Below are 27804 nucleotides of genomic sequence, written 5' to 3' on the forward strand. Positions count from 1 at the left end.
GAAACGTTAAAATGGGAAGTTCCTACCCCACCCGCCGTATTCTCAAGACATTGCTCCCTCTGGCTATCACCTGTTTAGATCAATGGCACATGGCCCTGGCTGACCAACACTTACAATCTCATGAAGAAGTCACAAATTGGATCGATTCGTGGATCGCTTCAAAAGATGAACAATTTTTTTTGACACGAGATTCGTACACTGCCCGAAAGATGGGAGAATGTGGCCAACGGTGCAAAATACTTTGAATGATACATGTGTAACCAATTTGTTTCATTAAACCATCAAATGTTTAGGAAGAAATGGCAGACGCAAAGTTTTACAGCTTGTAGTATTGCGTACACAAGGTATAGAGGAGCAGTGCATAGGTGAAGCTGCCATTTGTACTCAGGCGATTCATGTGAAAAGGTTCCCAATGTGATTATAGTCGCACAATGGGAATTAACATACTTTGAATGTGGAATGGTGGTAGAAGCTAGATGCATGGGACATTCCATTTGGAAATCATAAGGGAATTTAATATTCCAAGATTCACAGGGTCAATAGTGTAGTGAGAATACCAAATTTCTGGCATTACTTCTCACCACAGACAATGCAGTGGTCAACGGCTTGCACTTAAGAATCAACAGCAGCAGTATTTGAGTAGAATTGTCAGTGCTAACAGACAAACATTATTCCATGAAATAACATCAGAAATCAATGTGAGACATACTATGAATGTATCTATTAGGGACAGTGCAGTGAAATTTGGTGTTAATGGGCTATGACTGCAGACGGCCAACGCGAGTGGCTTTGCTAACAACACAACATCGCCTGCAGAATCTCTCCTGGGCCTGTGACCATATCTATTGGACCCTAGGTGACTGGAAAACTGTGGCCTGGTTACATGAGCCCTTATTTCAGTTTAGTAAGAGCTGATGGTAGGGTTTGAGTGTGACAGAGATCCTAAGAAGCCACAGACACAAGTTGCCAACAAGGCAGTGTGCAAAGCTGGTGGTGGCTCCATAATGGTGTGGGCTGTGTTAACATTGAATAGACTGGCTCCTCTGGTCCAACTGAACTGATCATTGACTGGAAACAGTAATGTTCGACTACTAGGAGATCATTTGCAGCCATTCATGGACCTCATGTTTTCCAAATAATGATGCAATTTATATGCAACCACAATTGGTTTGAAGAACATTCTTGACAATTCGAGCCAATGACTTGGACACCCAGATCACCTGACATGAATCCCATTGAACATTCATGGGATACAATCAAAAGGTCAGTTCATGCACAAAATCTTGCACCAGAGACACTTTTGCAATTATGGACAGCTACAGAGGTAGCATGGCTCATTATTTCTGTAAGGGACTTGTAACGACCTGTTGAGTCCATGCCACATTGAGTTGCTGCACTGCACTGGGCAGGAGGAGGTCTGACATAGTATTAAGAGGTATCACATGACTATTGTCACATCAGTGTATCTCAGTACCCAGACGTTTCAAAGACCAGCCTAAAACGATTTTAAATACAGTGATACACAGAGCTAAAACTGTTTCTGACAAGGACCACTTGGATTCTGGTAGCATGATGACTGACCATTGTTCTGATGTAGGCCATCGAATGCTATATTATTCTGATTGGAAAGGCTACAAACACCGAGAGTATTTCATACAACCTTTAATAAGCTTGTTTTTAAGATTTGTTTCACTGTATGAATTGGAAATAACAGATATGTAAACCTGTGGCACTCTGTATACTGCTTATTAACCACCATCTCCACGAAACTGCAAATGCCAGGTAACACCTTTGTATTACGACAAAGGAGAAAGGCAGAGTAAACTTAATACATGGCCATGGTAAACTCAGTCACGTTTATGCCCAAAAAGCAGGTGGTAGATGTAATAATCGTATACATTCTAGTAGTCTTACAGGTGGAGCACTGTCATATTCTACAAGTCTGTATGTGCCATTGAGTGACATGCCCATTTAGAACAAAAATGGAAACAAAATGTATAGTATATCTCACCTATGCTGCTTATGACACTTCAATGGCAAGTGGCAGTATCCATAAGACTACCTTCCCTGGCAATATCACTATAATTTTCAGCTGTGTTTATCAATTTGTTTCCTTGATAATGTTGACTTTGTTTGTATCCATTCTGACTAATTTTATTACATTTTCTGTTTCCTCAAATCTTCCAAGTATCTCTTTTCCAGTAACTACAACACACTTTTTTTACATGACCTACGACTTTTCTAGTGTTCTAATTCCACAGGATCAAAAGCTAATGTCACAACATTTAAAGTAGGTAGCTCTCTTGTTCTAACAATCGGCATTTTCGACTGGTGGTGTGGAGGTTCTGGGTTCAATACCCTGTGACAACCCCAGATTTTGCACAGTGTAAAGGTCTGGAGCGAGGTCCACTCAATCTCGTGAGGCCAAATTAAAAGCTGCTTGAACATAAAAGCAGCAAGACTGATGCACACCCCACCTAAGTAGCATCACATTGAATGGCTTGGACAAAGCTACGTGACACACAACTTTTATTGATTAGCAGCAAAAGCATTGGCCTTTTTTTCTGGCTTTGAAGTGAGAGGCTTAACCAGATCTTACAGTTTTTGCAGTTCTACGGAACTGAGGACTAGATAGCATGGCAGCAGTTGCAGGGGAATCATTTTTTTGCAAAATGTTGCCAATGGAATAAATAGAAGGTTAGAGGAGTTTGGTTTTTCTTCTCTATATGTATTAAAAAAAACTTTTCCGTCCATTTCTGTATGGTATCTCGAAGTTTTGCTGTTATATAAGAGAAGTGAACATAGAATAAAACTATCACTTGCCTATATGAACCACAATGATAAAATGATTGGCATTTTTGTCAGCAGCACCTTTCAAACAGTGCCTCTTAGCCAATATTTATTCACAGTGTAATGTATATGAAGCCACATTTCTTCTAAATAAACTACTGGTTGCTTTAATTCTGATGCTTTATTTCTGTGTAAAAATTAATGTAATATGCCCTTTTCACAAGTATGGCCTCTCAATCAGACATAACGACTCTTTTATAACCAAATTCCACAGCTGGAACAAGTTGTCTCATAGCTTCTTTGCTAGCCCAGAAATGCAATTCTGCGTGACAAAGGCTGTGAAGATTATGCAAACTCCTGGTACTGTTCAAAAAAAATTTTGCCTAATAATACATAAACCCATATCAGTAATGAAATATTTACTGTGTGCATTTTGTTTCTTCCAATTTGGAACAGATATCTAAATCTTGTTCTACTCAGCAAGGTGTACCTCCTTCCGTTAATTTACACATCATTGACTTATTTAACTTTCACTTGTCAGCATTCACTTACACATTCCCTCGCACTTGCACATACTGATATTTTCTGTGATCACTTTTTATGCTTGCACAGCAAGCTAACGTGCACGACTTTGAATTGGAATATGCTGTATCTCGTCACACGATTAAGTTACTTCTCACTACAGCCAGATCTACAGTTCACTTTTGTCGAGTAATACACATGCTCAAAGTTCCTCACAAGGAAACCTCCCATCGCACCCCCCTCTGATTTAGTTATAAGTTGGCAGAGTGCATAGGCCTTGAAAAACTGAACACAGATCAATCGACAAAACAGGAAGAAGTTGCGTGGAACTTGGAAAAAAATAAGCAAAATATACAAACTGAGTAGTCCATGTGCAAGACAGGCAACATCAAGGATAGTGTGAGCTCGGGAGCGCCGTGGTCCCGTGGTTAGCATGAGCAGCTGCGGAACGAGAGGTCCTTGGTTTAAGTCTTCCCTCGAGTGAAAGGTTTATTTTCGCAAAGTTATGATCTGTCCGTTCGTTCATTGACATCTCTGTTCACTGTAATAAGTTTAGTGTCTGTGTTTTGCGACCGCACCGCAAAACCGTGCGATTAGTAGACGAAAGGACGTGCCTCTCCAATGAAACCGAAAACATTTGATCGCAAGGTCATAGGTCAACTGATTCCTCCACAGGAAAACACGTCTGTTATATTCTATATGACACTGGTGACGGCATGTGCGTCACACGACAGGAATATGTTGTCGACCCACCTAACTTGTACACTTGGCGAATGGGTAAAAAGACTCTTCTACCTTGTCCGATTTAGGTTTTCTTGTGGATATGATAATCATTCCCAAAAAAGTTAAGAAAACATAAGAGTTTGTCACATAAAGTGCAACAAATGAATGCAACAGTTTCACAGTCGCACAGTTTTCCCTGTGCTCTGTGAAAACAAATGTTTTGTTACGATGTTTGTTTAGGTGTAGCGTCCCCATACTACCTCACATCGGACGAACGGACAGATAATAATTCTCTGAAAATAAAAAATTAAACTTTTCACTCGAGGGAAGACTTGAACCAAGGACCTCTCGTTCCGCAGCTGCTCACGCTAACCACGGGACCACGGCGATCCTGGGTTCACACTATCCTTGATGTTGCCTATCTTGCACATGGACTACTCAGTTTGTATATTTTGCTTATTTCCTTCACAGTTCCACACAACTTCTTCCTGTTTTCTCGATTGATCTGTGTTCAGTTTTTCAAGGCCTATCCACTGTGCCAACTTATAACTAAATCTGAGGGGGTGCGATGGGGAGGTTCCCTTGTCAGAATCACAGGGTATGATGCCATTATGTGCAAGTGCTGCAGCACCCTTGGTAGGTTCACAGACATTTCCTGGTCTTTTTCTCAACCACACTGTAAACCTATCCAATATTGTCTTGTACAATCTGGAATTAAATATCAGTTATGAGAATAGGCTAGTCAATAAGAGCTAACACTTCACACTGAAAACATATGTACTGTGCACACATTAATGTAAAGTTGTAGCTGACCTGCCTTCCTCAGGTGTATTCTAAATACATTGAATTTTCCAGTAAATTCCAATATTCCATACATAAATAAGCCTCAGAACCTTCCTGAAATTGCAAATGCTTAGAGATAAATAACTGCAGGAATCAGAGCAATGACCCACACATCACAAGCCAGCAGCCAGCAAAAATAACAGCTGTGTCACAGTGGAAAAGGGATAATCGCAAAGGCAGTGGCCAAATGTCGACACACACAAACACGAGCACATATTTCCTTCTTCATTCTGATCGTGTGCAATGGCATAAACAAAGTCTCTCGTGAAACCACTCTGAAAAGACATTTGTTTTCTAATGTGGGATTCATTAACGATAATAAATATAAAAGTACTACAAATAAAGCTTGTAACACAATATTGGCTAAAACACTTAAGTTGGCAGTCTTCGTAAACAAGAGAACAACAAGCACAAAATCTACAACTTCTTGTGTTTCCTATGCTGTCCTGTATTTTACACTTTCCTGCAATTTACACTTTTTTTGGGTCTGTCCATTGAGAAGTGTACAAAGGGTGTTTCTACTGTATTACTCAAACAGGTGACATGAAGGCAGGAAGGACAATTACAGTTCAATGTCCTGTTGCCGAGGAGGTCATTAGAGATAGGGAAAGGATGGGGAAGAACATCGACAGTGCCGTTTCAAGGAATCATCCTGGCATTTGCCTTTAGCAATTTAAGGAAACTGGAGAAAAATCTGGATGGCTAGACACAGATTTCAACTGCCATCTTCCAGGCAGTGAGTCCAGGGTTTTATCACAGAATGGAGAGGATGAGGTCACAACAAAAAGTAGGAAACAGAAAAGTGTAACGGGCTAGACACAGGATTTGTGAGACAAGTGACCACAAAATCTATTGTGGTGACATTCACATATAAAAGATTCTTGGTGTTCTACCCTTCACAAAATCAGAATTTGATTGTAACATGCTGTATTACATACATTATTGCCAGTTACTGAGGTGAACATTTGTTTCTTGTAAAACTCCTTCACAGAGCTATCACATCCTCAACTGATGGTACAAAATATTTTTTCACGATTCTGGATCCATACTCATTCTTTTCCTTCTACACCAAAAGAACTAGTACAAATCTGCACAAGTGGCAAGCCTTTTAATACATACAATTACTCTTGGGTAACTGGTGTTAGTAATGTATAATGGACACTAAGCACTTCACACGAAGACAGCAAATCAAATTTTAATAGGAACAATAGTGAACGAGACAGTTTCTTCTTTGTCTATCTGTAATATTTCTGGTTTGATGTTGGAAAGCTCTTGCATTTGCACATGCAATATAGTATGCACTTCATTATGAACTATTCACATCATCATTCAATCAAAACAAGATCGCTGAACATATAAAACACGCACCCACCACATAACTAGAATACAGTCAATTTTGTCTCAACTTATGGTGATGGAGGTTCGCCACACTATCCTTGTGTGGTACAGGTCAGTGAGTGGCATTTTATAAGTGGTTCTTCTAAATGCAAGTCCAGTATGCAACCACTCTGCAAGCACCACAATGATAAATTGAGAGAGGGAATAAAGAGAGAGTATGTGTTACAAGATGTTCTCTCCCTCCCCATCTCCCAATTATCTCTCTTATTTCAATGAATATTCTCTACAGTCCATTGTACTGGCTCTGCTTCATCCATTTTCTCTCCTCCTTCCACCTCCCACATTCTACATCATCATACATAGTAATGCTAAAGTACTGCTATTACAAACAACATTGTTAACAATAGATGATTGCATTCAATTATCATTTATCAATATTTCCATTGTTTTATCATATGAAGCTATTATAGCCATAAGCACCCACTTCAACATTTTAGTCCTCTCCAACAACTTGAATAAATTGGACCCTTAATAAAACATAACTTTCAGAGGCATGGGAGATTGTATACTTTATGACCTACCCCACCATTTAGGACCTACTATGGCTGTCACCATACAATGAAATGAAATTATAGGGCTTATACCAATTAATTAAGGAGTCTCCACATACATTTTTGCCTCCCCCCCCCCCCCCCTCAAAAAAAATCTCTCTTTCTGTGTCAACATTTTAAACCATTAACTCATCATACCAACAACAACCAATAAATTACTACTTTTTATTTGCTACCTGTAATATAACTATTATATAAAAAAGTTGCTGGTATTTTTTGACATGCAACATTTCACACACAGTCAGATACTCAAATTATGCCTTTCATATAGAGGGCAAAAAACACTTTCATGTGCGTAATGATCAAACACTGGAAGGAAACCACAACAAAAAAACAATATAGAAGGAATAAAAGGAATAGCAGAACGAGTACAGGAAGATGGAGAAAGACAGTTCATGGACAGAGTTTATTGAGCACATAGTCAGGGATGGCAGGAAGGAAATTAAAAATGAGATTTTGCTCTTACTTGTTTATTCAAAATACAAAGCCACATTTTAAGTACATCCAAATCAAAACTCAGTCTCACAAGTGGAATGTCAAAACCTCAATAAAAAATACTGAATACTCACAAATATTTGTTTAAGTTATGGTGACAAGAACTGCAGCTCTGATTTGTTTCTTCAGCACTGATATAACAGCTGAAGGATCCTTAAGTTTCTAAAAAATCTCTGCAGCATTCTGAGCACCATTTAAATTGTGAAAACCGTGAGATACTGATGATACAGGCAGTTATTGCAGCAAAATAACTTTTATAGCTTTGTATTTTTTTCCTCGCTACACAAATACTTATAACTTAGAGAAACAGACAATGTAGCAGAATCTGTATGATTTTTTTTCAGTAATTGCTAAGTGAATTTAGAGGTGCGCAATTTTTACTTCTCAGGACCAAATATTTTCTGTTTCTGATTTTTTCTTCTTCCCCTAGCGTCAATAACATCCAAAACACAAACTAGATAGCTTATAAACAGTTCATAATGAATCACACAAATATAGTGCACTCAATGGATTACAATTTATTTACACATGACTAATCTCCCTCTGCTACACACAAATTGCAAACCTCGTTCAGGTAGGCTTTGGAGTTTAACAGACATCTATTGTATTACTACATGTCCATACTAATGTTATTTTCAGGCACACACAATTACAAATATCATAACACGGAATGAATTGACTAATGTGCATCTGAATAATAATAAACCGTTATGACTGAAAGCAGAACAGTAAACATTAGTAAACTCACAATGTAAGAAGGATTTGACGATATACAGAAGGTTTTCTTCATGTTCTTATTAGTGCTTAGCAACTGGCTCAAATTATGATATTGTTCATATTTATTAAAAGGAAGACTGTCACAAAACACTCGCAGAGTGTAAATGTTTGGCATTATCTATATATAGATAATGGTGTCATCAATTTTAAACAACAGGTACGAATCATACAGAACATACAGATCTCAGAAAGGAAATAAATGTTACAAGTGAAAATCATTCTGATTTTCACAGAGTCATATCCAAGATGTGATTTTTCCCATCAAAGAAATCCTGCAGATAACCTCTCATATCAATACTACAGTACAATAGTGAAATTAATAAACATTTCATTTTCACACTTTTATGGAAAGAGAGGCAGTCCTTGAGAACAATATTTCCCTCCTGCACAACATAATCAGTGGATAGTTCCCAAGTGTACAGGAAGAGGACCGTTCAAAGCATTCCGTTTTACAAATGTACATATAATACACATACAGCTGACCTTCTGAAACAACTTGAAATTACCTTTTCTCCAAGATATGCTATCAAAGTAACATTTCATCAGTCACAGTAAAATACTGATACTATTTCACAGCCTTACTATTTAAAATAGTTTAGTTTACCTGATAATATTCCTGCAGCATCAAAAATTAAATTATGTACCATACTACAAGAGTAACTAAACATGAACAACAAATAAAAGTATTTTTGTGCAAGAAATACACGTTAATACAAAAACTTTACTTGCTTTATGCTTCTGGAATATATACAGAATGACACAGTTCCACGACACAGTAATTAAATATGAATATTTAATTAAATAATACAAATAAGACAACAAAAAGACAAAAGTCAATAATGTGCTTCTAGTTTGTTGATGAAATACTATTCAATGATTTATTAAATAACTTTTAGTCTAAAGTAAAGCACCCAGCAGGTCTATATGAGGCAAGAAATGAATACTGAGAACCATATAGATCAAGATTCATGATCAAATCTTGTGCATCTTGTACAATTCCCTTTTTTTTCTTTTTTTTTCTTTTTTGCTTAGTATAACCCAACTTTACATTCTTGCCTCACATAAGGTTAGGAATAGTGTCTGCCACACTAGACATGCATTTGTAACACTGAACAAACAGTTAAGTGACATCCTTGAAAAATAATTTATTTTGAGAACTTTTATTGACTATAATAATTTTGTGGCACAGTAAAATACCAAGTCCGTGTGGCAGAACCAAAGCATTTTTAAATATTATTGAGTGCATGGCTGGATACCATTATACATGGACACTGCCAAAGGTTCATATGTTATATGCCCTGGAATGTTCAAATCATGCAGCAAATCTACCTGCTAAGGTTTTCTGAGCTTGAGCTAGAGCTAGCCCATCTTCGGTTCACCACGCCATGTAATATATCCCAGATGTGGTGAACTATCAGGTCAATGGCAACTGTAACGCAAAAACAGCACAAGCAGCCCATTAGATCTGGGGAGCAGGGTAGCCATGCACCACAAACTGGAGATTCACAACATTAAAAGTGGCAATCATGCATCTGTAAGCTAACTGATAATATGGTGAAAAGTGTTATTTTATCTAAAATGTAACAGACAAAAGTACAAATTATATATCTGATGTACCAGTTCAGTGAAGTGTGATGCAATACATACAGCTGTGATAAAACCCACATTAACTTACAAGACAGCAAATGCAGGGAAAATATGTATTGATGGAAAAGCATTTTAGAATTTGAAAATCCCATTTTGAGTAAGTAATGTTTACAGTTATTTCCACAAGAAGTAACATCTGTGCCATAATTGATAATCTGAAGTTAGAGCGTGCACACACAGGCATTGTGAGAATTCTAACTGATCCTACAAGTTTCAACTGACAGAATCAAGATATGTGTGATTAACATTTTCATAACAACTTTGCCAGAAAATGTGTGCTCTGAGTTAATATTTTTCATCATAAATGCTCATCCATCATTCATGACCAACCAATATTACACATGTTGTGTACAATGTTAGCTTCCAATTATTTATCTCACCCATTTAAAAACAAAACTATCTGCAGTTTCTAAAAAGCCAAACACAAATATAGTAGTTAAATGATGTTATTTTAAAACTAAACATTTTAGTAAAATTTTTAAGTGGTCACAAATTTTAGTAGTTAGTTTTAGTGCAGGAGATATCACCACTAAACAATGATGTTTTTACCAGAGAGAAAAATTATTTCACACAGCAAGCTGCTACCTAATTACTTCTCTGGATAAGATTTGCATGAAAACCGAGAATATAGAAAACTACACAAAGTTACTGAACATACCAAAAACAGCATTCCTAGAGTCCTGCTGTTTGAAACATGTGGAACTCAAGCACTTCATTTACTGAAAAATATAATTTCTAATGCCAGTAAATGCTCTTCCTTAGTTTGAGAGCAATTCAACCAAAAACACGTCATTTTCAGCTCATTATCAGATAACTTTCCACATATACTGGTCACTGGCAATGATACTATCTGTTACTGTTCAGTTTACAAGCTACAAAATAAAATTATGCATAACTTTTATACTACTTTGTGGTAAATTCTAATGTTCATCATATCTTTTTATCAAATTGCCAGAAAAGTTTATTTCTTGCCAGTAACTTTGAGCATTAAGTTTTGTTGTAACTTAAATATTACAGAAATGAAAGTGCTACACCATTACTGGACTGAGAAATGGGTAATGTCTGAGGATGCCTAAGAACTAACATACTACTTGACAAAAGCACTGGAGCACAACTATTTTCCTACGAAAACTCAAATTACATTTAGATTACCTCAACTATGCTGAAAGTACACCCTGTTATTCCAGTGATGCCTGTATCACTTTTAAGCACTCACACCAGTGTAACATAATATATTGGTGAATAAATCCAAGTTGTACATAATTTTTAGTAATTAAAAAGACTGAACTTTTTTGTTTTATTTCCCACGAACTAACAGCCATGAAATAGTTTGCACAGTAGTCCATTAATTTCCTAAGGTTGTGCATACTGCAAAGAGTTAATGCACAAACTGCACAAGCATGCTGCATGGTGGCCATTTCACAGTATAATGCATTGTTTTTTGCACCAATTTAAAGCTAATTATCCACAACACTCAATTAAATGATTCACTTCTGTAAAGAAGACAAGAAAAAGATTCAGTTGCAGTATTGCACATAAAAGACAAAGATTAAGACATAATCAAGAGCTATAACTGTGATGTACACAAAATGGAAAATATGGAAATTGATTAAAACCTCAAAGATAAACTCATACTATTTTTACATTTTACTGCTGCACAAGAAGACCTTTGGAAGCACAGAGACAATAATATGTATATGGCATAATGCAATCAACTGTCAGCTCATTTTGATAGTAGTTATTAAGAAGAAAACATCATATTCCCTCAGTGCAAAAGAAGATTGAAAATAGTACTACTCAGTTAATCTACACAGACAGGGCATTAACTAATACAACTATCTTCCATAGGTAACTGTAATTAAAGAACTGATAAACACATTCTAGCTGGATTGGATAACACCTGGAGTAGAAAGGGCTGTCACTTATCAGTAAATTACTGAACTACAAAGATTTCCCTCAAAAATGAAGAAGAAGATTGGAGTCACTTGCAAAGAAGAAAGAAGAGAGACACATTGAGAAATGTGGAAGAAAAGAAAGGAGAAACAGTTGAAATAAATGTAGTCCATAGCAGCTCATGCTTGAAAGAAAAATTACTCTAGCAGGATATGTCTCTCATATTACGGCACAATCTCGAAACTGTCAATTCTTAACTATTGTCTTGCTGGTTTGTGTTACATAGATGCTCTTTCAAAAACATGTTCTGTCACAGAGAAAAATGAAGTAGTGTGGTTATTTCATAGTGCCTATATTGCTACTTTCTCCTCAGTTAGAATGCCATATGGAGACATTACAAGAAGACTAACTGAACAGTCAGAAGTCTCTTCTTGCAGTTGCCTTTGCTACCGACACACTGAACACTACATACCATAGAATACACTACTTCTACGACATTGCTACATTAAGCAATAACGATTACAGTCAATCATCATCCTCATAGTGGCTAACACAGCCACAAATCTACGAATGAATCACTACTGTAATGACTGAATTCACGACACCCAGTGATTCATGGCTGTATATGACATTTTCGTGTATTTGGAGATATGCATATGGGATCTGAAGATGGCATAAGATAAAATAACATCTTAAATTATACAGCTGTTGGTAAATTTCATTGAAGTTGACAATTACTTAACTAGCTAATGTCCCCTGTCCACAATAGACCAACAGAGAATAAATTAATGCAGTATTTTTCCACTTAGGCTGTATTTATTTAAAGTTTATCTTCATTATGCAACTAGCTTCCACTTTTTAATTCATTATTGAGTGTTCAGCTGGCAAAAGGTGCCATATATATGAAAATTCCACCTTTTTCTAACTCAGTAATGACTTAAAAAGATAAAACTAGTTCTGGAACAAAGAAATGTAAAAAATAAATAAAGCCCAAGTAGAAAAATGCCACATTCATTACATGTCAAGGGTCATCCAACATTTGACTATCTCTGTTGCAGATCTGCATCACATTCATGTTTTCTCTACTTTTCAACAAATGGAGACTACTTATTTGTTATCCCTATGATCAACAGCGTTGCCAAGTTATGCAGATTTAAGATTCTTAGAAATTGTGATGTCTTGAGCAATTATCTAGTGAATCACTTTTTGGGAACAAATTGAAATGATATTTTCAGGACTACAACTATAATACCAAAAAACACATTTTAACTTCTCAAATAAAATTCTTGTGCTGAAGACAGGGTGTATAGTGTACTGTTACAGATGGTAGGGAGGAGAGGGGAGTGGTTGTCTTCACGAACATACAAGAGAAACTGTTCTTGATTATCTACAATATGTCTATATCACATTTGTGACACCGCATCATTGTAGCCGTAACTTTCTGGTGTTCAAAAACATTTGAATTTACAGGGTTTGCTCAATATCTAAAAACATATCCCTATTTAAACTGGTCTTCAGCTGTTAAGATTGAAGTCAAATATCACTGCCCATTTTAATTTTTCATTTTGTTGAACATGATAACATTATTAACGACTCTCAATCCACCGTTTATAGTGGGTGGGAAAAAAAACCACCACACACACACCTGTCTTCAATCACGACATATATTGTGCGTATGTTCATCTCATTTACACTCAAAGATTTGTCAGCAAATTTGCTTGCAAAAACTTCTTACGATTCTCATTCTCCTCCTCTTATGGAATCTGTGGAAACAGTCATGTAAAATACTAACAAAACCCAATTTGTGTCTGACAGTTCCATTCATGCCACTTGGAAAAAGCATTGACAGTTTCAGCAACTGTAGTGCAGAATGTGCCATCCCTAACGTTTACTTTTATTTTCAGCTCCACCACTCAATTGTAAATTAGCATCTTCCGCCCCACCATGTCATTCTGAAACACTTAATATCAGTTTCCCACAGAACCATTACACATTGTATTACCAATAAAAAACTATATGCCCTCAACTAGGTGGCTCAGTAGATTAAACTAAGTCTAGTTACTGGAAATGAAGGGGATTAGTACATATTTTACAACGAGCAAAAACAGTAATCAGAACAACCATATTAACAATACTGAATGTAATGCAATCTGGATTAATATGCAACAAGAAAAAGTTTTGCTGACACCTATTGTCCATGTGCTATACTAAAGATACATCCAGTTTTTGGCACTATCATATGAACGTGAAACTCAGTTACGAGACTAAAGAAATTAAGAGCATACACACATTGTGGTACGCCTAGAGAATTGTCAGGTAACTAACACAAAGACTGAGACAACCTCAATCCCAGTTAAAGGTGGCAATAACTGACCATACTTCAATTTTTTTTTTACCTATGCCCAAAGCTTTCCTATTGTAATCAGACCTAATACTAAATATTCAATAGCTGCATTCTAGCTTACCTTTTACAGTACAGAATAATTTTCACATCACAAACTATCTCATTCTATGCACAAAAGTGTTCAATATGCCTAAAGTTCAGCATCTCATCGATGTTGCTGTCTTAGAGGATTACATTACCTATAGTTCAAATTTCCGTAAATTCATTGCTAATAAGTGTCCATACTCTATAATGCCACCTCCACCAAATTCAAACATTTTCAGAGGACATGCATACTGCTGTCACCAGTTAGGCACAGACTTAATCTTAATGTGGGACAATATGAGCTAACTGCAGCCATCAGACATTGGCTATTCAAAAGTTGCAAGACAGAGATCACTCATCGTTTGTGCTAAGCTAGTGCCACCGTCAGTGGGGAACGAAGCTGTGTGTTCATCGCCAGAGCCTCTCCTCTCCAGTCTGCCACTGTCACTGCCCGTACCGCAGCACTGCCTGTACTGATGCCCCTCGCTGTGTACTCTGACATCCATATGATTCCTGCCCCTCTGTCACCGGTCCTGGCCACTAGTCACCCTGGGATCCGCGGGTGGTGGGGGTGACCACATCCCAATTGCTTTCGTCCATACGCACTGGTCCTTGTGGATCACAAACTTCTTGCAACTTTGGGTGCTGACCCAAATGCTGCAATGGACAAGAAGGACGTCTCTGCAGTCACAGTAGCGCAAACGGTGGCCCCTGTCCTTCCCCCTACAAGTACGGAGTAGTGTAGTAACCTACTCGTTACTACACCTATCGCCTACAGCGGACCTGAATCGGGCCATTACAGCAAGTGTAGTGTGTCCCGACATTCAAATGGCACTCCCACCGATACCCGAAGTAGTCGCCAGGGGCAGCCCAGTCACCAGCCACAGTCACATGCTCCGCCACGCACGCATAGCACAACTCCATTGACACCAGACAGAGACAGCATCTTTATAAGGCCACAGACAAGCTTCCGGGCTCTCTGTAGTCAAATGTATTCATTACTTGTAACTACATGCAGTGTATTTTTGTTGTTGTCACTCTGTGACCTAATAAACCATAGCTGTTTGAGAACTGTGTGTTTCTTGGTTTCCTAGTTAGAACAAGAGGAGTGGTAAAAATGAATACTTTGCCAAACGTTACACTCAACAGCAGAAGACATGAAAGAACTGTTTTCTCCCAAGAAGCAACAGTAAATAAGATACGTGAAGTAGGGGACTTCTCAAAAATAAGTTTGGCATTAGTGAAGAAATGCTTTCAACAACTAAAGAACCATACTAGTGTCATACATTAATACACATATTAAAGCATATGAATGCATTAAAAATACATAAGTTTTCATCATATAAATATATTATGACATGTAATGGAAGACATACAGCAATTATATACAACTGTCACATTTGTCTGTGAAAAAGATAGTCAAAAGGAGGAGGAAAAGATATGGCTCCAAAAGGAATTCCAGCGTCAGTATAAACAAAAACATGAAGTCAGCAAACTGTTTAAAACTCTCATCTACAGCTTGCTGACATATAGCGCCCATTGGAAATGAATTGAAGAATTCACTGCAGTTGTAACCAGTAATATTCACAATTTAATTTACTTTAGATTAAGAAAGAGAGAGTAGCAATTACCCATTTGAATTGTCTTAAATCTAATGATACTGCTGTGCCTAAATCACACAGATTTTATGAGAGGGTAATTAACAAAACTAAAATCAAATTCAAAAGAAAGAATCAGATTTACTAAGCAAAGTCCTAAAACACAGCTTCAAGACTCTTAAACAGTGCCTAAATGTCAGCACATACTGGCAAATCGTAAAAGCATGAAGTATTAACAAAATTATATTGAAAGAATAATTCCACACCACTGTAAATTATGCACAAACTAAACTACTTACAGTTAAAAAACAAACTTAAAGAGAAATGTGCAACAATGATTCGGCAAACGGGCAACCCATCAGTCATCATATCTGAGGGAGACTATATAGCTAATACTGCACAGTTCTTTTCCGAGAAGAGCTACATAAAACTCAAAAATGATGATTTAGGTAGAATTCAATGCTTAATAAATCTGCTTTTCTGTTAAAAGAATGCTATGACAAAAACTGTATTTAATTAATTATATTGTTATATAACAACAGAACTCAATACTGTCAAGTCTGACAATCCTATAGCACCAGTAATTAACTCTGAGAACACACCAGCATGCAAATGTTCCTCGCTACTGAATAACCCCCAGAGAAAATACATTATGTTAGAAACCATACATTCAGCTAAGAACTTGCATTAAATACATTAGCATTGTCAAATTTGTCTCCTTTGATACTGGAAATCTGCTGGAAATAATTTGATCTAAACGACTCTATAAAAACAAGTCATGGTTTAACAGTGTTACCGAATATCTAAAAACGTTCTTCATCGATTTACTTCAAATTTTTACACAGTACTCTAATAAATGTCTGAGGAACATAGGCCACATAGTTTTTTTTTTAAACACACACACGCGCGCGCGTCTGCGGGTTATTCCGGAACTCGTCAACTGTGATATATCTTGTAATAGTGGGGGAGCAACACGTCTCTATTATTCCTCATTCTTTTGGCTATGAAACCCAATTTTTCAACATAATCTCCATTCAATGCGATGGCCTTTTGCCACCTCACTGAGGGGGCCCATATGCCCGCATGGTACCGTGCTATTGTTTGACATCAGAGCCAACCTCTTGCTGTATCAATAACCTCCCCGTCCTCCACATACTGCTCCCAATGGTGCATCTTTTATTGGTCCAAACAGATGGAAGTCTGAAGGTGAGAGATATGGGCTGTACAATGGATGAGGAAGAACAGTCCAATGAAGTTTTATGAGTGCCTCTCAGGTGCACAGACGTGAGGCCTTACTTGCATTGTCATGGAGGACAAGTTCATTTGCATTTCTGTGCTGACGAACAGACTGAAGCCATTTCTTCAACTTCCTGAGGGTAGTACAATACATTTCAGAGTTGGTCATTGCACCGTGAGGGAGGACATCAAACAGAATAACCCCTTCAGAGTTCCAGAAGACTGTTGTCACAACTTTACTGGTTGAGGCTCCGGCTTTGAACTTTTTCTTCGGAGGAGAGGTGGTGTAGCACCACTCCACGGATTGCCATTTTGTTTCTGATTTGAAGTGACGAACCCGTGTTCCATCGCCAGTGACAATGTTCGACAAAAAGTTGTCACGATCAGCCTCATAACACCCAAGCAACCCCACACAGATGGTCCTTTGTTGCTCTTTGTGGTCTTCTGTTAGGTAATGAGGAACCCAGTGTGCACACACCTTTGAGTACCTCAACTGCTGGATGGGTGTATCAGCACTACCAACAGATATGTCCAGCTGAGCAGGGAGGTGTTTGATCGTGATCTATTGATCACCTCAAATGAGTGTAGTAACAGCTGTGTGTGGATGGCCAGCACGCAAGAGACTGGACAAGTGTGCACGACCTCGATGTGATGGGAACAGCCGCCTCGCCTAATGACACACCTTGCTTTTGTTAACTGCCAGTGCCACGTCTCCACAGACATTCTCCAAGTGTCTACGAATATCGGCGAGGTCCCGGAAGAAACTCAATGACAGCTCTCTGCTTGGAATGCACCTCTGTTACAGACACCATTCTCGAGGCTACGTACAGGAACGCCACCAACTGGAACTTCATGAAACTAAAGAGGCTGAAGAGAGAATATTACATAATGTTCCCACAACAAATTCCACATTTTTCAACCAAAATTGGCTGAGAAAAAAGAAGTGTTGCATTATTTACTGAACGCCCCTCATATTTTAAAATGTTGAGAAAGTATGTGGTTTTAATGAATTCTTCCATCTGATTCCATAAATGTTTTAAAATTTTCAGTTACACTGAACTAAAAAATTTAAGTTAAGTAGCAGATGACACTTTCTCCAGTGAATGTCATATTCAATATTTTCTTATACAGGGCCTTATTTACACATCTATCTCTCTTTAAAAAGTATGTTGCAAGTAAAAGTCAACAACAATTAAGAAAAATCTGCATTTTTTACCAAGTGGATCAGTGTGTGAATAAAGTTGGCCCAAAATTAATGTAAAAACAGCTTGCTCACAAATATAAAGTTGTAATACCTGTGTAATCCTGCAGCACATTCGAGCACTTTAAACATAGTTTTGCAGTTCTTTTTTTATAGATTAAAACTATTGTGTAACATTTCACGGTAAATTTTCCTGCCTAGAAGTGTGATATTTTATTTTTATGGATAATGATTATTATTTTGATAGGTTTCACAATGTCTTCTATTCCCGTTTCTTCTCTGCAACAATAGCTATCAATAAACTGTGTTACATAGTTCTTTCTTTTTGCTCTTTAAAATTTTCCTTTCTCTACTGCTTGTCATGCCCTATAGGGGGTGTTTCATAATTAATGGCGTAAACACATACAGTTGAAAGTACATGATACTTTAAACAAAAATTCTCAGTAAGCATAGGGTCGAAAATGCATACCGAGCTACAAGCAATTTTTCATCTTCGATACCGTGAAGCAAATCTCTTCGACTGCAAGCAAAATGTCCAGTAAACATGTGCTCTAAAATGCATACCTTAAGAGCTATGAGCACCTGTTCATCTGCAGTACTTTGGAACACTACTCTTGTAATGAAGAAGTGCTCATAACTTTTAAGGCATGCACATGTTTACTGGACATTTTTTCTTGTTTTGGTCCATATTATCACTTCCCAAAATATGGAAAGCAAAGAGCTTGCAGTAGAAGAGATTTGCTTCACAGTATCGAAGATGAAAAATTGCTTGTAGCTCTTAATGTATGCATTTTCGACCCTATGTTTATTGAGACTTTTTTGCTTCTAGTATCGTGTACTTTTAACTGTATGTGTTTACACCATTTATTATGATACACCCTGTATACATGTCCAACCTTTCTGGTTTCATTACCTTCCTTGTCAAAAGCAGTTTATCTTTGTTTTTCCACTTGATTTTTAACTTCCTCACGTACCAGCACGTTTCTTCTCTTTTTTTATCCTTGTCTCTCTTTCATTTCCATACAATGATGCACTTCAAGCAGTTCACAAAGTTCTTCCTCAGTTCCACACCAATTTCTGGCAGCACAAAATCTTTTTTATTGAAGAAAGCTTTCTTCATGTGTGTCATATTACTCCTTGACATGATCTCTGGTCCAATTGTCAAATATGATTTTCCTATTTAAAGAGCAACTCTGTCAAATTTTGTACTGTATATTCACTGAGTTAAGCATTCAGCAATTTGATATTACATTCCTTATGCTGAATTCTGTGTTAAGCAAACAGTCCAGCCCATTTATATTTTTACACCTACATTTTTAAGCAGGACTGAATCAGCTGACACAGTAGTCAGAGAACGAGAATCATTCAGGATGCGAAGCATTCAAAAATTCATTTAGTTACCCAGATTCAGGTTCTCTGCAGTTTCCCCAAACCCTCAGGGCAGCTGCTGGTATGGTTTCTTTGAAAAATCAAAAGTGATTTCTTAATCCATTCTTAATTTGAAGTAATGCTCTGTCTTTAATGAACGAATTATCTATGAGATTCTAAGTCTTGATGTTCATTTTCTTAACAAGTTGATACAGATGATCCATGGTTCCCATTCCCATTGTATTTTTACTTCTGGTTCAATTATTTATTTCTTAAGTTCCTGTCTCTTTGACAATTATGTCAAGAAGCTGAAATGATAAACTGCAGCTTTGCGTTACATTTTTTTCATGATTTATCTTGACTTTGCAGTTTCGTGAAACCACTTTGATGTGGACAAGTTCAGGTATTTGTACTGAGACAAGGATGATATCAATGATGTTATGTTTTAGTTGTATTGGTACAAGTTGTGTCATGTCAACTTTGTCTGCATATAGTTTCGTTTATATGTATTTTTGAAATTATGTTGTTTGTGTTTCTAACAAATTTTTAACTGGAATACTTTGCAGTCACAAAAATCTTTGTTTTGAAGCATTTAACACCAACAGCACCTCATCCAAAGTTATTAAAGGTTTACAAAAAGTCTGTTCCTTGATTTTTGACAGTTATCACTTTTCACTCCCATGGACTGCTTACTGCTGCTGAAGTAACATACACAAGTTCACCTGAAGATTTTATTATTTGTTGTGGGTTACAGGTAACACTAACTTGGTTTTATTCCCTTACGCTTTTTTCCATGAGGTGTCTCTTGGAGCAGTTTCCACAGTGGAATCCATGCTTAATCTTACTTGTCTCATCATAGTAGAGAAGTCTCCCTTCTTCCCCTCTTTATTTTTTCCACAACAAACCACAAACCCTGAATTCTTTTCATTTGGCATTATAAAATGTATCTTCCCATTACACCTCTCCTAAACTATGGAATACTGTACTTCTCTCTTTCTGTTCCTAGCATTACCCACAAGCTGAGTGCTGACATTTCATTATAAAAGAGAAGCTTCTTCCTTTTCCAACTCTGTAGAAATTCACAACTTTAACTTCTATAACCCATCTGCGTACTTGCTTCTACCAACTGTATGGCTACCTCACAAATCCAAAAATGTTGGGGAAAAAACGGTGGAAGCAAAGTTGTACACCTTGTAGAATAATTTCTTTCTGCAACCAGTAGACAGTTGGGTTTCAGGGTCAAAAAATGTGCACAGCATTTTCACTAACCTCTTTTCATGGAAGGATAAATTCATCGCATGCACATTAGATTGAAAGGCACACAATTCATATTGCTGCAGTTATTTCTGTTTTGTACCTGTTGAAAAATCCTTCCTAATTGGTATAACTGTCCATGTTGTGCATTTCCATTTTATGCAGTTCCCGAGCAAGTCGAAAGATTGTATGGCTGCTACAGCTTGAACCACTGGTACATACTTTCAGAACTTTTGCCAAATTGATCACTATTCAAAATGTAGATGGGAAATTAGGATGATAAAACATTCAGTTGTTATCTTGCCATAATATGGAATGTGAGGAAACGCATGACCAATTTGTTGATCAAAGAGGCAAAAAATTTGAAGAGCACAGTTTCTGAGCCTCTTTGGATTATAGCACTTACAGTGAATCACACCTTTGAAACAGACTTTGCTCTCAGCTACATCCACATTTATACCTGGTATCTAAAGTTATTTCAATTTGTTACCAATATATTCAATAACAATTTTCACATTGCTGCTTCTAGTAAACATGAAACTTAACATGAGAAACTGAATGAGGCATACAAAATATAAAATATCTAGGGAACTCAGAGGTGAGAGGAAACATCCTTGAAGAACGGGGTAGGCCTATCCGATCATCAGTGAAACAGTCACATAATTTCGTCTTTGAATTCAGTCATGTTCAGTATTACAAAAAATACTTTCATTTCTTCCAATAGAGAATCTCTAAATGAGAGCGACAATGAATGTGTTGTTAGTGGTGTCACCTTCTGTATGTTCTCTAATGCATACACTTTTGCTTTAATCACACCTTCAAGAATAAGAATTTCCATTACATAATAGATGGAAATATTTAACTACCAGTATTGGTCAAACACACTGAGGAAGTCTGAAACACTGTTGTCAGACAGAGTACAGTAATTTTACTAGATTACCACCACGATAAAACTTCCAGCCCCAGAAAACAGCACTCTGTAGACAGTGTAACAGTAGCAGCAGGTGACCACTTGACCCTCCACTGCAGACATCAATTATGGCAGTGAAATCTGCTAGTCGGTTGTATGTAATCAGTCCAGTACAATGGGTCTACAGGGAGGTGTGACAGAAGAGCAGACAGGAGCTATCGTGTTTGGAGATGACCGTGACCACACCGTCAATGATGTACCAATGCATACTGCCCAACATGTCTTACATGTAATGATGTACCTCTCAATGCCATGGAACAAGGCATAAGAACAATGATCATACAAAGATCCTAACCGAAAGGGACCAGAGATGAGTGTCACACCTTGTCGATCACAATCGACCTAACAGGAAATGCTGCTGCCAGTGAATGCAGGTCTATCTCAACCAGTTTTCAAGCAAATGCTCAAAGGAAACTGCATACAATGGACATTTGAACTTTGGACCCTCACAAAAGGCCATTTATCACAACAGCAAATAACACTGTCTTCAATGGGTTAAACAACAAAGATACTGAACAGTAGTCAACTGAAGGTGTGTAGCGTGGTGTAATGAGTCAATTTTGCCTCTTTTCAAATGATGAAAGGTGTCTGGTTGAGATTACCACGAAAATGAACTGGAAAATTATTTCAACATTCTCAGTGACTAAGTGTTGCCCTGTCATCTACATCTACACGATGAGTTTGCTGTGATCAATCCCATCTTCTAACTTGGCAGTCATATTAACAGGGCTAGATGCTACATTCCCAGTTTGACAAATACACGGGAACCTTATCACAGCTGAACTGGCCCACTAAATCACCCGAGCACAATCCCACAGAAAGTGTCTGGGACTATATGGAACAGTGGGTGCAATGTAGCAATTGAAACCCTCACAGTTCAATAGCTCTAAATCTGATCATCAAAGAGTGGTTTCAGCTGAATACTGCATATCCAAATAAGCACATGGACACAGTTACTCAGTGAATTGAGGCACTTTCAGAGCTGGAGGCAGTGTTCTGGCAATATTAAAACAATGTCTCATGGGTTACCCAAATTTTCTTGTCCAGTGTGCTTGCAATAAACTCATTGAGTGTAGACTGGTGGGCTTGAACCAAAAAAGCCAAGTTTATTTAATATACCTGAAAAAATTGTTATCTGTTTTCTGGGACACAAAAAAGGACTCTTCTTACCGATTACCATTCACAAGGCAAAACTATAGCATTGTCCAAGTCTTTTGTAAAAACTGTATGAAAAAATATAAGAGCAAAGAACTGGAAAAATGCATCCCGCACAAGGAAAATGCACCTATCTAGTCTTTTGGAAACTGAAGTATTAATAGTTGGATCAGCCAACCAATAACCACATATCGAACATCAATTTCCACCTATTTTCATGCCTAAAGAATCTTGTGACTAGAAAATATTGTGTTTCCAATGAAGAGATTATAGCTGTCATAGCTGGATATTTTGCAGATCTTCCAGAAGTCACGTGACCACATTACACAAAAGAAATCTTAAGAATACATCACACTTTCATCTATTCCAAACCAGGACCTCATCAGAGTTTTCTAAGATGTGATAATTTTGGTTACATATGATGCTCGTGCATCAAGTAATTAAGCAGTTGCCCGAGCTGTTTCATTATGAGAAATGGATCTCTAGGTTTGTCATAAAACTGTTTTTAATTTTTGTAGTTCACTTACATATTTCTATCATAACAAAGTATAAAATTTAAGCTGTGAGAAAATATGATGAACAATATCTGAAAATTTTTGTGACACAGTTGTCTGGTGTATACCTAATAACTATTCTTCTACACCAGTCTGCTAAAACAGCACAAAAATGTTATCATTTTCACTTGGTTTGAAAGGCTGGCACCCATTCTTTCACAATTTTCAAGAAAAGAATTCACCAGCCAAATAATATTTTTACTGTGAAACCTGTATAAACTTTAAACCTGTAAACTTCTGCAGTTTCTCTCTTCAGTATTTCTTCAGGCTACATATATCTTTTTTGTGTTCCGAGCAACATAAATTTTGCCATTTTTACTAAACAAACTCAGTAAAACTTAACCTTAACAGAACTTACTCTGCTCGAAGTATGCAACAGAGCTCATTTCAGAGAATGGACAATATTCTCCTCTTGTGAGAAATTTCTCTCACTTTATTCATTCGAAAGTGGAGAATGTTCTTTGCGTTGAGCAGTTTCCCCCACCCTTTTACTCAAGCTCAGAACATTCTCAGGAGAAGTAAATTCTCTGACTTGCTTTATTCATGTGAACCTGAGAACGTTCTCTGAAATTCTGAGAATAAAATATATTCTCATTTTACTCATACGATCCATTGTTATCAAACAGTGTCACTATAGTTATGAGTCATTTATCCATTTGGCATCTGAGATTATTTACTTCGATCACCCAGTCATAGTGTTGTGATGTTTGGATAAATATGGCTAGTAGCTGTTACGGTTGTTAACTGTATCAGCCAATGGTTAGTAATCGTGAGCAAATTCTGAACTTTTCTTTTCAAGAAGACTCAAACAGCATGAGATTCTGCCATTTGTGAAAGTATAATCAATTTTAAGGAATAAATCGCATAGTTTCACAAGAATATTCTTTTGGCACCACTGTTTCAGAAGAGATTCCGTCCTCAAATTCCCTTACTACAGTTACGTACTTTACATTAAAAAAAAATCCACCTAAAGACGTGTGATATCGTAATGCTGTTTTTTGAGCAGAATGTGTTAATTTCGTTGGTGAACTGTACCTATGTTAATGAGATTATCTTTTACAACAAAAGGCTCAGTGTATTTTTTAATACAATTATTGGTTCATAGCTCTATGTGAACTGGAGTAAGCACATTTGGCCTTAGTTTGTTTAAAATAGTTATATATCATCTGTTGTATTGAGTTCTGCTACAATTTACCATGGGTAGCACCTCTCCAATTCACTATCGGTAATAAATTTACCATTAATCAAGAAGCTGGTGCTTATATGACTTTCAGTGTATGTGGGGGAACATGTGTATAATATACAACTAACAAGATGTGTCTGGCTTCATTTTCAGAGCTTAGATATCTATTTTCATCTTCCTTGATGTATCATATTTCTCAGTAATTACAAACAAGTAGAAATTTTAATGATCCTGTGTGAAGTCTGGCACCGTATTTCTCCTGAATGTTCACTGTCTGACCACACAGACAACATGTCAACTGTAGATACATACCTTCACTTTAAACATTACTGTGTAATGAATAAATTCCTGCTGCTAGAATTATTTGACATTTCTAGAGTAACACTGTGACAAAACCTTGCAAAAACCGTAAATAACACATTTCTTTTCTAACTACATTTATTAAAAACTGTACTTTAGCAATTGAGAAGTGGTGACAGCTAGAAGAAACACGCACAGTCACACTTGCACACACATTATATAAACAATATATGATCAATAAAACAACTGCAATACTTCCCAAGATGAAATTTTAAAACAATTATAACAGTTATTTATTGTTTTCTCTACTTGGGTACATACCAGTAGTTACTCCTTGTTGACATTTTGCTACCCAAAGAAATTTTCTCACATAAAAGCACACACAAAAAGAAAAATTATGTAAAAATACAAATTATTGAATACTGAACATCTCATCTGAAGTGGTTTTTGTGACAGCCTGCTACTTTCTTGTTACCACCACGGCAGGAAAAAATATATATATAAAAAAAACAGCTCTGAAATGTTTTTGCACTTAAAAATATATACCCTTAAATCAAACACATACAACCTACACTATTTGATTCTTTAAGCTCAATGAAGTTTTATGTTTCAACAATTTTAACATTGGAAATGATGGAATTAGTCAGCATTTAATTTTCAGTCCAGCTTGAGAAATTTTCCTACAATTTAAAGGAACTGCCAAATGCATTCATCCCATTATTACATTAACTGATAAATTCTCTAATAATAAAGTCTTAAGAAATGCCTATTGAAACTTTAAATTATTTTTGTTGATGCTTTCAATTAATGCAGTGGCCATAGTTACTAAAATTCTGATTCTAGCCTCCCACAACCACCGCAACTAAATGAAGCACATGAGGCAAATAGAAAAGCTATAGTCCGAGCTTTCAACCATAATGTCAACAAGATATGCATCACATAAGTCAACATCTTTATAGCCAAAAAGAAACAAAAACATTGTCATAGAAAAGTCAAGATTATTAATGCTTCTTTACTTAATTAAGACATCTCTAACATACGTGTTCAGTGGTTTATTTCAAGAGATAACGAAAACATGTGATAGATTTATTTTTATAACAGCTTTAAACATACTCTGCAAAACATTGTCTATTACATATAAAACATTTAGAAAACAGTGAGGGCACAAAAACTGTGTAAATTCAGGGATTGTGTTGTTTAATTATAGGTGGAATATATGCTAAAGATATATTTGGAATGAGCAGAGAGGAGCCAGTAGCTACCTGAAGCTTTAAGTCTGTCCACAGAGAATGGTCATGTCACTCAATTGGAAGAGCACTGCTTTTGAAAGCCAGCTGATTATGATAAAAAAAGACAAGAGAAGAGATTCTTCTCAATTTACTAATGGAACATTAAATGAATTTCCTTAATGCACTTTTCAGTTTTTATACACTTCTCAGATGGCTACAAAATATTTATCACTTTTTTTTCTTCAAGGAAATGGCCAAAATTTCTAACCCTGATTACTTCATAAAAGAAACTAAAGAGTTGCAGAAACAAAAAGTGCTTAACAGATAGGCTGGTCCACTAATTAATTAGTAGTTGGCAAGAAAAGACAAAACCTACAGTTCTTCCCTTGGCATCAAACAATGCAAATCAAAACATTTCAATGATACAAATAGAGCATAAGAATAAGATAATAAACAAGGATCAGAACATGAACTACTAAAGTACAAGCAAAACAGCAAATTACACAGCTGTACACAAAATATAGTTCTCCATTCCAGCATACAAAATAAAGATTGATAACCATGCAAAGGGAACTAGCAGTAAAGTATGCGGAGTAGTGGTAGCCACACTTCAGAAAGAAGAAGATAAGAACCGCTGAAGGCACATAAAAAATTTCTGACGTGACAAAATGAACTTACCGCATCATATGTCTACAATTAGTTCAAATTGTGTGCTTATTAGGAATCCAGGCATTTTGACTACGACAGTATCGGGGAAAAAAACTAATTCCACACACTTACTCAACATTTTGCTCTCAAAATACAACACAAGCAAATGCTGCTCTTAAAAGGCTGGTAGGCAATCATGTGAAGCACCTAATTCATTTTTATTTATTTATTTTATTCATGTCTGCCTGTTCTAAATGTGTGATAGAAAACAGATGAAATCAATTGGACGATATCATGGCTCCCAAATGTATTCTAACAAGACAAACATGTTTCCAAAGGAATAAAGAGCACAAAGTGAAACAATTTCCTTATTTAAATAAAAAAAAATTGGGAAGAATGTTGTTAAAATCTGCTATGAAAACTGAATCTGGTGGTATTTTCAAGAGATTTTTGTTGACACCATATTCAAGTTAATTAGACAGCCTGTGAAACTTTTTAAAAGTTTGTCAGTGAAATGAAAGGGGAGTGAAATGATATAAATGATGATTAAGAGGTAAAAAGAAAAATAATAACATGGAGAAAATAAAAACAGAATTTTAGTGGTTAAAGGTCAAATTTTGCAGTTAAAAAACTTATCACTGACCTCAAAAGTGTTGGATTGCCAGAGATTTATGTACAAATCAGAATAATTTTCTGTTTTTGAATATAATGAAATAAATCACGTTTCAGAAAAGCTTATTTCATATGAACATTTGAACCTGTTATTCTACTGTTAATACGTTTGATGGACCTGAGAGTTTGTTACAAGTGGGTTTTAGGGTTTTATAAGCACCACAGATCTATTCTACAATCTTGCAAATTGCTGTGACCTGGCTAACAACATTACAAACATTCAGATTTTGAATCCTTAGCTCAGCAAAAGGTCTGCTACAGTGGTTGTGTAAATGTTAGACCATGTAAGAAATGCAGAAGGCAATGGTAAACAATGTTTAACATAGCTTTCTGACCATGCCAGTACTTGATTATACCCTGGAACTTTCA

General features: G+C 36.6%; 1 protein-coding gene across 3 annotated transcripts in view; it reads right to left on the reverse strand.

Annotated features, from left to right (window-relative positions):
* The window catches only part of LOC124721674 (uridine-cytidine kinase), a 125589-nt gene that overhangs the window by 55075 nt on the left and 42710 nt on the right, over positions 1 to 27804 (reverse strand). Inside the window, exon 7 of one of the 3 annotated variants that reach the window (XM_047246747.1) lies at positions 7282 to 9528. The exons of the other annotated variants lie outside the window; for them this stretch is intronic. Coding sequence (XP_047102703.1) covers positions 9425 to 9528 — 104 coding nt within the window. The 3' untranslated portion in view covers positions 7282 to 9424. Of the gene's footprint in view, positions 1 to 7281; positions 9529 to 27804 lie in introns of those variants that run through there. 3 annotated transcript variants of the gene reach the window in all.

The sequence above is a fragment of the Schistocerca piceifrons genome, chromosome X (assembly GCF_021461385.2).
Source record: "Schistocerca piceifrons isolate TAMUIC-IGC-003096 chromosome X, iqSchPice1.1, whole genome shotgun sequence".
Taxonomy (NCBI): domain Eukaryota; kingdom Metazoa; phylum Arthropoda; class Insecta; order Orthoptera; family Acrididae; genus Schistocerca; species Schistocerca piceifrons.